Consider the following 13,642-nt stretch of genomic DNA (forward strand, 5'->3'; position numbering starts at 1 on the left):
TCAACCAGCATCCCCAAGTCCTTCTCCTCAGGACTGCTCTCAATCCATTCTCCACCCAGCCTGTATTTGTGCTTGGAATTGCCCTGACTCAGGTGCAGGGTCTTGCACTTGGCCTTGTTGAACTTCAGGAGGTTCACACAGGCCCACCTCTCAAGCCTGTCAAGTCCCTCTGGATGGCATCCCTTCCCTCCAGCGTGTTGACTGCACCACTCAGCTTGGTGCTGTGGGCAAACTCGCTGAGGGTGCACTCAGTCCCACTGTCCATGTCGCCAACAAAGACATCAAACAGTGCCGGTCCCAATACCGAACCCTGAAGAGCACCACTTGTCACTGGTCTCCTCTTGGACATCAAGCCATTGACCGCAACTCTTTGAGTGCGACCACCCAGCCAATTAGTTTTCCACTGAGTGGTCCATCCATCAAATCCACATCTCTCCAATTTAGAGAAAGGATGTTGCATGGGACAGTGTCAAATGCTTTGCACAAGTCCTAGTAGATGACATCAGTTGCTCTTCCCTTATCCACCAATGCTTTAATCCTGTCATAGAAGGCGACCAAATTTGTCAGGCACAATTTGCCCTTAGTGAAGCCATGTTGGCTGTCACCAATCACTTCCTTATTTTCCACGTGCCTTAGCATAGTTTCCAGGAGGGTCTGCTGATATTGTAGCTGCTATTCGTTTCTTTTCATCTTGGTCTGAAGTGTATTTCTCCCTCCCTCCTTCCCTTCCTCCATCGCTCTCTCTTCCTCTCCCTCCCTCCCTCCCTCTCCTTTTCTCATTCTCTTTCTTTCTCTCTCTTTTTCTCTCTCCTTTTCTCCTTATAATCTTGGCTGAGGTATGTCCCATAGCCATCGAGATTTTTAACAACTGTTTTAAACACCATTTGTGCCCTGTCAAAATTTAAATTGATAAAAGTTTTATTATGTGAGTTAGAAATCAATTAAGCTATTGGCGGTTGTATAAAAAATAAAGTAAAAACTCCCTTAATATTTAATACATAAATTTCAAGTCATGAAAGATTTTTAAAATATTTAAAACTATCATAGCTAAAAAAAGGTAAGTGATCATAGTATCTGCCTTTTAGTGTCTGTGTAGCTGAACTGGATCATTTTGAAGGGCACTGAGTTTTGGTGCTGAAAATTCAGACATGCAAAATCATAGCACATTTTTCACATCTTTTGAGTACATAGTTTTGTCTGAAGTCAGATAATATTTTTCTTTTAATCTCATGCAGTAAGCCTCTCTGTTTAACTGTAATTTGATCTCTACTCCAAAAATACTTCATTCCTAATGTTTTTCTGTTCCTCATCCATGAAGATATTAAACAGATTTTTACACATAGGACTTCATGCCTGCATGTGTATTTTCAAACAGTTGTTTATTGCGTGACTAGATTTGACACAAATCTTGGCATGTTCTCCTAAAAGATCCTGCAACTCATGTCTGCTTTAATTTGCTTTGTTGGCTCAATTAAAAATTATGAACGTGTTGTGCGAAGAACTAGATGAGTTGTATAAATCTTCGTTGACAGGATTGTATTCAAAAACTGTTAAGTTTTGTTTCTCACTATAAAGTGTTGGATGAAAAACATTTCTTCAATTACTCCAGAAAATTTTAGTTTCAAGCCAAGCAGCTTGCTGTTTATTTTTCATCCATTCTTACATTTATCTTGCATGATGTCTATTGTAGATATCATCTTTACAAAATGAATGATGTTGCACTCGATTCCCTTAAGAAATCTAGGAGATGATGTATACCTGGGCTAATCCCAAGGGAAAACAAATGTGCTAATTTGAAACCTGCTAATTTTCTAAGACTGTTGCGCTTCTTGAAACAGTTGTGGTTCCATTGCAGTTTGGGCAAAGTTGAAAGCAGCCAAACAAAACTCCATCTGTAAACCAATAAGGTGGAATTTTTATTAAAGAGTATCTTTCTGCAAGTCCCTAAAATTTTTATCTTAGAAATTTTTTCTAGGATGGCAGAGTGGTTTAAACCTTGGTAAGGGAATGTGGAAATTGCTGGAATGTGGAAATTCATATTCAGCCCAGGTTTGTGGACCCTAAAGAAGATGGAGGGTGGATCCTTTGGAAGTGGATCTTCCAGGATGTTGATCTTTTGTACCTTTACATGTTCCACTTTTCCTGGTCCCTAACTTCTCTGAAGCTCTGATATGCATGATATCGGTGGGGTTGTTTGACCTATTTTTTTCAAGGTTTTCGACAGGTGGAAGTATTATGTAGAATGCCCTGGCAGTAGAAGCTGACAGACTAACAGGGACTCCTTAGCTCTGCTCGCCCATGAGGAACAAAGAGGCAGGTTGGCCTCTTCCCAGCCCTGCTGATACCCAGACTTTAGTGCCGACATGATGCCTGTGGGAAGGCAGAGGTGGTCAGTAAGCAACCTCTCCTAAAAATCCCTGTTTAAGTGTTTGTAAAATCATTACAAGGGGAATGAGATCTGGATGCACGATGGGCAACAGAGTGTCATCCCTATTGCTATCCCTTTCTGTACTACCTCCAAAAAGATTCCAGAGAAACGAGAAGCCCCCTTTCTTTCTTCCTTGCCTCCCTTTGCTCATATAATAAACATGGGACAAAGTAAATGTATGGCTCTCTTCCAGCCTTTTCAGTTTGATGCTGTGCTAGTGCACACCATTTATGATCAAAGTTACAAAGACCACTGCTGCTTCGATGATTTTTTAACTCTCTGAATGGTTTCCTTTCTAGGATAATTATTTTTGTTACCTTTAATGGAAATAAAACTTTTAGAAAAGCAGTTGCACCTAGTCTAAACAGCTTTACTCACAGTGCGTTTTTCTTTTTGTTCAGGCTTCTTACAAACCGCTGCTGAAACAGGTAGTGGAAGAGATCTGTAATCCTGATCGACCTGATCCTGTTGATATTGAGCATATGTCATCAGGCCTCACCGATCTCCTTAAAACTGGATTCAGCATGTTCATGAAGGTAAACCAGGCTTCCCAACCTCATCTGTAAGATTTTCCTGAGGTCATAGCATCATATGGCAGTAGTTAATTTTCTGTATTTGAGTTGATATTGTTCAGCAGAACTAAAAGGGCAGTTAGGAAAGTCAAATCCTTGCAAGGGGGCTGGAAATAGCTTGAGGCACCACTTTGCAGGTACAGTACAGATGGGTAGCACCTGCTAAACAAAACTAGAGGAATGGAGCAGACTGGACACATAAATAAGGGTGATGCTGGACACCTAAATAAGGATGATATGTCTGGGAGGAGGCAATGTGGCATTGCTAAAGGGAAGACCTACCTCGCGTAGCTTTCGGAGCTTTTCAGAGACACCCAACAAGCAAATTGATTTCCAAAAGGCATTCCACAAAGCACCTCATCAAAGGATTTTAAGGACATCAGGCAGCCTTGAGATAGGAGAGAAGTAAGTATGAACAGTCACATCTCACAGAGGAGGAAGGTTGTCAGAGGAGCTCCATATTCAGTGCCTTTTCTATAACTTGATACGGCTCAACTTGCAGTGGGGAGGAAGGAAGCCTATTAGTCAGAAATTGCCTTGTGGATGCTCTTAGAGTGTTTGAAGATAGTCTTTCTACAAGAGCTTACTCTGCTTTACAAATTAGCCTATGCTAAGTGTTTGTTAAATGTCTACAGAGATGGAGTGTGGAGTAGCTAGCATTAAGCTCTGTCTTACTGCATATCCTGAGTTTTCCATTGAAAACGACACCAAATTTACATCAAACCACATCGATACTATGGTTATGAGTACAGTGCGTTTCTGTACTAGTGTTCTTCTTCCAGTTTTACCACCACCACCCCTCAGCACAGAAGAGGCACCAGCAAACTGTACAAGAGACAGTGGACACAAGTTGCAGCAAGGGAAATTCCAGTTGGTTATGAGGAAAAATTGTTCACCATGGGAGTGGTTAAGTCCAGAGAAACTGTGGATTCTCTATCTCTGAGATATTCAGTTGGCCGAACAAAGCCCTGAGCAACCTGATATAATTTTGAAGTTGGCCCTGCTTTGGGCAAGGCGGTGGACTAGATAAGCTACAGAGATTCCTTCCAACCTGAATTGTTCTGTGATTCTGTGGTAATAGAAAAGAAAAAAGTGTTTTCCGTTTTATGCGAATGCCTGCTGGGCCTGCCATGCATTTAAAGGCAGGTGACAAAAATAGTTTTGACTGCAGTGTTGGTACTATTCTAGAACCCACTATCAGAATAACGAAGTTATTTTTCTGTTATTTCAGAGCAAATTAGTCTCAAGCACAAGATCAGATATGCCTAAAATCCAGTGCTTGTTTTCAGGAATCTCTGTCCACTGTTGAAATGGATTTCCAAGATGTATTCAGTTAGGTTCGTACATGGAAATTCTCAGCTCTTCACAGCTTATGATAAAGTCCTGAGACAAAAGAGGACAGCTACAGAAATAGCGACCCAATATTCTTTCCATTCATATCTCAGTAGTGAAAACATTCATGCCAACCCTCCAAAATTAGTAGAAGAAAAAACAGATGTTCCACCTTCAAACAAAATAAACAAGCTGGTGCACACAAGTGATTTTTTAAATGATTGTTTTATTTACCAGTAACTCTCACAATTGTATAATTGTATTTATTTGATTGTGTTTGTTTATTGATATTTTTTTAAGCAGGAATATAGCTTGTCCTTCTTTTACAAAAAAAAAAAAAAAAAAGAAAGACAAAAGCAAGAAACATAAGGACTCCAGAAAGTCTAAATAGTTAGATCGAGACATCGATACCTTTGGCTAGTTTGAGGTCTGCTCTATCCTTATTAATAATTTGTGTGCATGTATCACATAAGTATCTTATGGCAATATGTACCTGTAAGTACCTGCATCTCTACTAGTAAGAAAAATATCCTACTATAAGGAATATGTAACAGATGAGCAAGTGAACCTTGTGTAGGATGAATATTTCATAGGCATCATCATATACCTCACAAATACGTGTTCATGCTCACTCATTTAGTTTGTAGCCTGACTTGTTGACAAGTCCTGGATTATTACGTGAATGAGTTTCTGACCAGCCTGTATTTCTCACACAAGAGGATCTCCTCCATTTGCCGCACTATCAGCATGGTAATTATTTTCTGAGCTTCCTCATATTCTTATTTCTTCCTCAATACCTGAATATAAATGCCAACTGACATAAACATGCTTTGGTAAGTGATGGACTCAGACGTGTTCATCCAGGACAGACTTTTAAAGGTATCTCTCATCCAGAAGTTGTTTCTTTGGCAGATGTGTTTGTTTTGAAGCTAATGGAAGGTGAAGGGAAAAAGCCTCCCTGCTGCAAGGATTCCTCTTTTGACTGCTGCTCTAGACCACTGATGTTTTATAATGATCTGAGCTTGGTATCATTGATACCAAGTGCCCTGCACGACAGCTGTTTCTGGTGATCGATGTGTTTTCCTTTCTCTAGTTATTCAGCTAAATTAGTTGGTTGCCTGCTGGTCAAAAATACCAGATGCATTGGTGCTGGTGTCCTGGTTGGCAGAGTTAGCCCTCACCAGACAGTGAAGGTTGCTTCTGCTGACTTTCCTCAGAGGAAAAGGCTGTGTTTTGTGAGCTGCCATGAGCCATGAGAACAAACCTGTCCTCCAACCCTTGCTTCAGTTTTAGAGTTTTGTTGACCGCTGTCCCCCGGCTTTCCCGTCTCCTCCTCTCCATGTCCTCCACGCAGACACATGCACCAGCAAAGAGCCCTCTAACCACCAGCGTCCTGAGGAAATGCAGGGTGGTGGGCTCGGAGCTGGAGAGAAGGCTCTGATGTCCAGCTGGGACACTCTGCTGACTCAGGGAACCATTTCTCCTTCTTCCTTTGGGCTCCTTCATTTCGATGCAATGGTTTTGCTTTTTTCTTGGTTAGTCTTTCTAATTGCCTGAGATAACTGTCCCGATTATTTTTAATGCATGGCATTTTGAACTGAAAGTGAATTTCACTTGGGGATTTTTGCAAAATTCAGATTTCACAGTAAATGGGATTCAGAGCCTTGGAAATGCCCCAAAACAACAGAACTTTAGAAGGATCCCAGAAGGTACACATTGCTTTTGTTGCAGTCCATTTCAGTTCTTCTTCTGTATCACAGAAGTGAGTTGTGTTTAGCTACACACAGTCAGTTCCTTCAAAAGAGAGAGCCTTGGGTGGTTGTTTTATCAAACAAAAAAATCTTGGCAGAAACTTACATTCTTAATACAGCCAAATATTTTGTACCCAAAGCATTGTCCTCCTTCAAAACACTTGTGCATAGCATAACAAAATTACAGATTCCAAGACCCTTTTCATTGCAATTTTAATTTAATTTAGAGTTTGCATGCCTAATAGTTTTTTTAATATGCATTTCTGGAATTTGTGGTTTGAACTTTAGTCTTCTGAACAATAATAAGTTTTATATAGGCACCATGTGTTTGGATCTAAGTTTATTTTGACTGAAGGAAATGATTTGTCAGGACATTTTCTCTTTAGTATTGCCATGAAAGCTTGTGTTTTCCGATTAATATTCTGATACTGGGTGTACTTTCAGCATGTCCAATGTTATGCACGCATGTTTATGATGAGTTTGTTGTCACTAGGAAAGACATTAAGAAATAGAGGCTTTATTCAATAGCAACCCTCTGAAGCTTGAGCTCTTTGCGTAAGTCTTGGGTCATTCAGAAGCTTCGTGAGATGGAGTGGAGCTATTTGCTCTGGTGACAGGGTTAAGAAGAGCAAAGAGCCATGAAAAGGAGTAAAACAGTAATTCCTGTATTACTTCGAAGTGCCATAGCAGAGCGTTTTATCAACTTTTATCTTCACCGTCTTTGTGAGCAGTTTTTTCTTTAACCTTGTGTCACTGCTTACAGCAATTATGGCGTGAAATACTGTAATATTTTAGCAAGTAATAGTTCTATTTGGCATGCTTTGTAAGTAAATACTTAGGTATTATTTAAACTCCTCATGGTGTTTGTAATAGGAATGAACTTTTTTTCATTTGAGGCCGACATTACGTTGTACACAGATAGTAAAAAGCAAGAAGTCTGATGTGGGAAAGTGCATAAAGAAAGTCTTTGTAAGCTCTGGTGTATCCATTTAATTGATCTGTTGGTATAGATGGAAAATTGCTCAGTATCACACCAGAATTGCAGGACTCACTGCTGAATTGTATTATATATGCTATATCTGTGCCATTAGTTCAATGAAGATGGCTGGCAAAGCGGGGGCGATTGAGAGCATAAACACCCAGTACACAAATACTCAGCTCACTAATCATCTATCTAAGGCTTTTTGTACTGGTTTCAAACTCCCAGGGAGTTCAAGAGCTCGTTGCCTGGGGAGCACCATTAAACAGGGAGCCTTGTGTAATCAAAGGCCAGCTAGCCTGGAGAGACAGCATGCCATCTCCCCGTGCTTGCTTCAGAGGGATGAGTTTCTGCTGAAGGTTGCCAGTCAGAAAGCCTGACAGAGCTGCAGGATGAAAAACTGCCCAAAGAGTAAATATAGGGCAGCCACAATAAGGAAGAGAAGAAGAGCTGTACCCTCAGGAGCTGAAGCCACAGGGATCAAAGATAGTTGCCGTGGTGGTGAAAGAAAAGGAACCACACTCTGCCCAAACATGGGTTGATGACCACTTTCATTCTGTCGAGTGAATGCTGTTGAAAACCTACGCTTGTGGAAGAAGAGGGAGCGGAGAGTCTAAAAAGGAGCAAATTAAACTCTTCTCACTGTCACTTTTCAGAGCCAAACATTTAGAGTCTTTCATACTCAAAGGTAATGTGACAAGAACGATTGCATGAGCTCCGTTGACATCACTCCCAAAGACTGGAGCGAGGCATTGTCAGGGGAGTGTGTTTCATCAAGAAAGAAAGAGTTTGCTAGGAAACAGCAAAGTAATCAAACTTCTACAAGTGGTTAAGAGGAAACTGATGTAAAGAATCACCTTCACATTTAAAATTAAAAGGCAGTTTTATAAAGTCTTAACTGAAGTGGAATGTTTGTACCATTTTAATGCTAATTGGGGAAAAATGAAACAAGTACTTTGTTTGAGCTAACGTTTCTCTGTATTAGTTACAACCCAGTCATAGAAGTATTGAAAACTCTGAAGTGAAACAAGCTGGTAACTGATGGACCTGATTTATTTTCATTGGATGAATTGTAAAGCATTACTTGATGGACTGGTGAAAACACATTCCTTACGATTCTTTCCATTGCTGACCTTAGGCAGGGATTCTAGCACATTTAGGCTGGACTCCTTGCTTCTACTGGGTAGTAATTTATTCCTCATTCCTTAAAGCCTCATGCGTACCTGTATCCAAACTGTGCATCCACCCAAGTCCTCTCCTCTCACTCTGGGAAAAGGAGGAAAGTCATGAATAAGGAATGGAGGGAGAAGCCCTCAGACCTCATGAGAAATTTCCCTGGGTTTCAGTGGAAGCTGTGAAGACTCCATTTCCCTGGAAACAGTTCATTAGTTTTAACTGAGCATCATCCCCATTGATTTCCCTCTCAGCTGCTACAGAAACCAGCATTCCATGAATATTTCTTTCTGAGCTTCCTTATTAGTCTTCCTGCAGCAGCTCAGGGAGCTGATCACTACTAGTCCATAGGTTTGGAGCTGGACTGAGCAACTACAAATAACGCTTTCCTTCATTTTACAGGTGAATCGCCCTCACCCTGGTGATCATCCTCTTCTGATCATCTTTATGGTTGGTGGAGTGACAGTCTCCGAGGTCAAAATGGTGAAGGATCTGGTAGCAACACGCAAACCTGGTACCCAGGTAAAAATAGCTCTAAATGTACAGTTTCTATCTGAACAAAGACTAAGAAAATTAATCAGATAATGTTCCCTATAGCACTGGTACCAAACCTACACAAAGCCACAGCCACACGGACAGGAACGGTGTTGGGATTTTGCTGTGAAACATCTGTAGGCAATAAGCGTTCAGGCACCAAGGGTCTGTTTTTCACATGTTAGAGTCAGCAAGAAAAGTTCAAACTCGGGTTGGAGAGTTCAGAACAGACTGGCATTATTCTGAAAGAGCTTTCATCATGTCTCAAAAGATTCGTGTCTTTGTGTTCTTTATAAACACGAACATTTGCTGTCCAAAAGGCTACAGGCTCCCTGGCAGTACATCTGCAGGACGTAGTAGAGGGACGCTCAGAAGGAGCCTGCCAAGGGCCTGGGTGCCACCTAATGACTTAGCAGTGGTGATCCTGTAGACAAGTTAATTAGCATTGCTGAGGAGCAAAATAAATTAGCCTGGATACAGCTGTACTGTTTCTGGGCCAGGCCAGGTATCTCTGATGATAGATGCCTGACTGCTAGATGCCTTAAGTAGCCTGAAGCAGGTGATGTGGAGAAAGCCCCGAGTCTCTGCAGCCCTTGGATGTCCTGTTGGACTCCTGGAAGGAGGATAGATCCCGCAGTGAAGCTTCAATAGCACCTGTGCAGCTGGTCTTTGCCTCGTCCGCTCTCTGGCAGCGGAACTTGACTACAGGAGCTGTCATCTGAATGGAATGGGGAGGGAGAGGAGGAGGATGGATGAGCACTGGTGGCTTCTGAGATATTAAAAATCATTGTTAATTGTGGAGGAGCAATCCAGTATCTGCTGAGTAGTGCAGCTACACAGGGTAATCTGAAAACTGCAAAGAAATGCTGTGTAACCAGCTGCATCATAAACATAACTCTGGTTTCCAGAGTGGCTTGTAAACATCTTGTTCTCAATTCCTATGGAATGCAGTTTTGATTAGTGAGAAGTCGTTAGCAAAATGGAGCCAACCAAAGGCAGAGCAGCCCCTCGGGTTGACATGTGTTTTCCATGTTTTAGTTGTCTTTGCAAGGCAGCCTTAAGCAGTATTTTATAAGACGGAGTGCCATTTTTGGCAATGTTTTTTTTGATCTGATAACACGTTTCTCCCCCATTAGCCTATTGCTAATCTCCTCAAAACAGTAAATGAAATTCTTTCCCCTCTTGGAGGGAGATTGAGTTGTGACACACTGATGGGCAAGTTAATCCACACCCAAAATGTATTCATACACCCTGAAAGATAAGCAGAGGGTTAACACGTGAGTTGGTTGAGAACTATGCAGGAAGACTTTGGACTGGCTTTCTAGAGGGACTTGAGGCTTCACAGTGGTGACATGGGATCTGGTGTTGCTTTGCTTCGGCTTAACCCTGGCAGCAGGTCATCCTCTGAGGCGGATTCCTAAAGAATTTTAAGCTTTTACTGCATCTTGCCCTTTGTCCAAATGTGCTGTGTTAGAGGTGAAAGGACTTCAGGGGAGAGGTGGGAGGAGGAAGAAAAGAAGAAAAGAAGCAGTTGTGCAAGTCTCTTGTATAAAAAAAGTTTATGAGTGTTGGATTTACCTGGATTTCTGCACTATAACTGTGAATATGTGCCACCTGTTTGGGATTATTCTCTTTTCAAAAAGTCAGGCATTTGTCTAACTTGAGCCAGCGTTTAACAGAGCTTTTTTGTGGTGTTCAGGCAATCAGGTTCAGGCATCAGGGGAACACTGGCCTCCCAAGTCCCTTCCAGTCAAACAAAGCACTGACATTTATACTAGTTATTGGCTTTTGGAGAAATGGAGAGATGTGTGGGTGCAGAAGTAAAGAATTGAGGAAAGTAACAGAAAAACTGACAGGACGCACTGATTACTTCAGCAGTTATTTGGAGTTGAGGCAAATGACATTTAAATGTGGAGTAGGAGACACATGTTTACATCCACAGAACTGCTTTGCATCTGACTATGAATGACAATTGTATTTCTCATGGAGGAGCACAAAGGAATACAGCATTTCCTACGCATCATTTGGTTTTGGATGGTGGTGAATAGCTCCCCTAACCTAGTGAGAAGTATTCTACTTTCAAAGGAAGAAATGACCTTTTTTTTTTTTTCCGCTTTAATCAAGAGAGTAAAAAAGGGAAAAGAGCCTGAGTGGATGTTTCACCCTCCCTCCTCCCAACACGCACAGCCATCTGTGTGGTTGTGGCTGCGGCAGGCAGACAGATGAGCCCCTCCAGATGCACCATCAGATGTTAGCTGCATCCTTCCCTGCCCTCTGCCGAGGGCGAGCTGCCCATTGCAGCACAGTGAGTCCGGATGGGAGCTCCTGTCTCCTCTGTCTTGGCTGCCATTGGGAGGGATAGACCTTCAGGTGAAGCATCAAAGACAGGCATGCTGTACTGAACAGGGAGAAGGTCTGCAAAGGAGATATACACTGTCCTGAAGACACCTCCCTGGAGAAGAGATGGGCATTACCTATCTGGCCAATTCGCCCCTTCTCTGTAAAAATTGAAGGAACAAATATCCACATTTATCCCCCTCAGTGAGCCCTCAGAGATATTGAGGGGAAAAGAGGGAAGTCCCACTATATTTGGCTCCGTCCTTTCTCAGACGTTGAAGTTGCAGATCTCATTTTTCTCTCTGGGCTTGCTATTAGTTGCACAAATCCCCTCAGGGTTCAGTGGTGGGACTCCAAGAAGAAATTGCTGTTATCTGGCAGTGGCTATTGTTGATGTTTGGCTTGTACACCCAAAAAACTTCAGTAACGTGTCCGCTCGTGTTTTTCAGAACTAAGCTGCATGATAACAAGATGAGCACATACTGTCTCGTGTAACATAAGTAAGACAGTGTCAGCCTTTGACATCTGCAAATTACAGAGTTTTTCAGCCATAGGAAGGAAAAGAGATAAACAGTGTCAGTTTGCTACAGATTGTGTGGGAGGACAAGGGAAGGGGAAAAGTGCGGGGGAGACTATCATCAGTACAGAAGGGATCCTTTCATTATTTGAAGTGAAAAGATGAAAGAAAGAACAACAAAAAAGTTGAAATGCAGCACTACCACACATATAAGCTGTGTGATGAAGAGCACAAGTGGTTTGATAGCTACTGCAGGAAAGAGACCCATAGACATACTCTGTTGCTGGTGCATGTGATTCCTCTCCTCAGATTTGCAGTGAAGAAGCAAATTCATTTTCAAGTGGGCTATTAAGATAAATTTGCCCCCGCATCCCTGCCTGCAGTCCTGACCCTACAAACACTACTGAACTTGGGGCTTTGTAAGAGCAGTGTCCTACGACTTCAACCCTAGGTCAGCTCCACATAGCAGGAGCATATGCACTCGCTCCTTGCTGATAGCTTTGCCCTGCAGAGGAGCCTTCACACTGGGCACCTGCCTACTGGTTTTTACTTAAGAAAAACAGATACCTGCATCTGGCAGGGTGTGCATCATGGCTGTAGTGAGCGATGGTTTTGTTCATCAGCCCCATCTTGGATTAAAAACTTGACTGAACAAAAGCAATAGCATCCCAGTGGTGCTCGGGGTTGAGCTTTGGTCCTGATGTGCAGAACAGCCTGTGCCTGGTCTGCAGAGATATTTCTGAGCAGGGACTGTGGCTCCATGCAGCAGGCCGGCGGCACTTCTGTGGTGCTCACCTTCCCTTCCACTGAGGGGAAACGGCTGTCACTCAAATCTCTGCTATAGGAGAGGAAACCCCTGCTTCATCAGCTGGTGCCTTGCAGTAAACACAATGGTAGTCACAACAAATCACCGGGTAAGAGGTGGGTAGAAATGAGTCAAAGCACACATTCATTAAGAGTACAATGCTACCAGTCATTATGTGCCTTAAAGTGCTTTAATTACAGTTATTAGCGAGCAGGCAGTTTGACTGGGCAAGTTGTATTGCCCTGTCAGTAAACACCAGAAACACACAGTCTGTCTAGCGCTGGGTGAAGCAAACAGTTCGTATTCACGGCTCATTAGTACTGCGATCACTCTCAGTCCCCTTCGTTTTGACTTGTTGTTTCTTGTCCCGCTTCTTTCAGGTAATTGTGCTCTCCTCTGCACTCCTGACACCACGTAGTGCTATTGAGTTGGTGTTTGCCACAGACCGTCTCCAGTCTGACACCGATATCTGATGGGGGAGGATCTGTGGAGAAGATGAGTGAGTGTCTCAGCTGGAAACATCAAATCCCTGGTCTGTCGCTCTTCCCAATAGCCTTCCAAAAAATGACATGTCCCCTGCTGCAGTTATGGCTCCAGCTGAAACGGGGTGAAGCCGCTGGGTGTCCGGCTGCGAGGGCACACGTGCAGCTCACAGGTAGCTCTTGGAAATGGTCCGGTTGTCCAGCGACAACTCCCCCCTCCTTAACGGTAAGGCTGTGCGGTGCTGAATCACCCCAGCCCCACTCTGCACAGCAAGGATAATCGCTTGTAGTAATTCCCTAGAAAAGGAGCAGCAGAGGACCAGGTGATGCTGAATTTGCACTCCCCAAGCAGTACTTTTTTCTCTGAGTATTCCTGTTGTTTTCGCTGGGGTTGCTTCTGGTGGGAAATGTTGCTGAGGGAGTGAAAGGCTAGCAAAATCCACCCTCTCTGTCATGTTACCTTGCACAACACGTGTGCCTTATACAGCCATAACTGCCTCTGCTCTTACTTCATCCCTCACCCCAGAAAGGCGATGGAGCACAGCCCTGATGTAGCCGGCAGAGCAGCTCCCAGTCCGGTGATGCTCTCCCAGCAGGACTGGTAGAGGCAGAAGCAGAGAGCCAGCCTCAAGGGCTGGGTTACGAGGCTGCTGCTCTCTCAGCTTCCCGTTTCCTGCTCTAGTTTCTCCACCCACAGTCCCGGGAGAAAAGACTGCTTCTGGTGGCACACTT

General features: G+C 43.0%; 1 protein-coding gene across 1 annotated transcript in view; it reads left to right on the plus strand.

Moving 5' to 3' along the window:
- Positions 1–13,010, plus strand: part of SCFD2 (sec1 family domain containing 2) — a gene marked incomplete at its 5' end in the record, with an annotated part of 116,345 nt that extends 103,335 nt beyond the window's left edge. The window contains 3 exons of the mRNA XM_009706116.1: positions 2,830–2,964; positions 8,638–8,757; positions 12,809–13,010. Of these exons, the coding sequence (XP_009704418.1) occupies positions 2,830–2,964; positions 8,638–8,757; positions 12,809–12,901 (348 nt within the window). The remainder of the gene's footprint in view (positions 1–2,829; positions 2,965–8,637; positions 8,758–12,808) is intronic.
- Positions 13,011–13,642: the final 632 nt, after the last annotated feature.

Source organism: Cariama cristata, unplaced genomic scaffold, assembly GCF_000690535.1.
Source record: "Cariama cristata isolate BGI_N322 unplaced genomic scaffold, ASM69053v1 scaffold10580, whole genome shotgun sequence".
Taxonomy (NCBI): domain Eukaryota; kingdom Metazoa; phylum Chordata; class Aves; order Cariamiformes; family Cariamidae; genus Cariama; species Cariama cristata.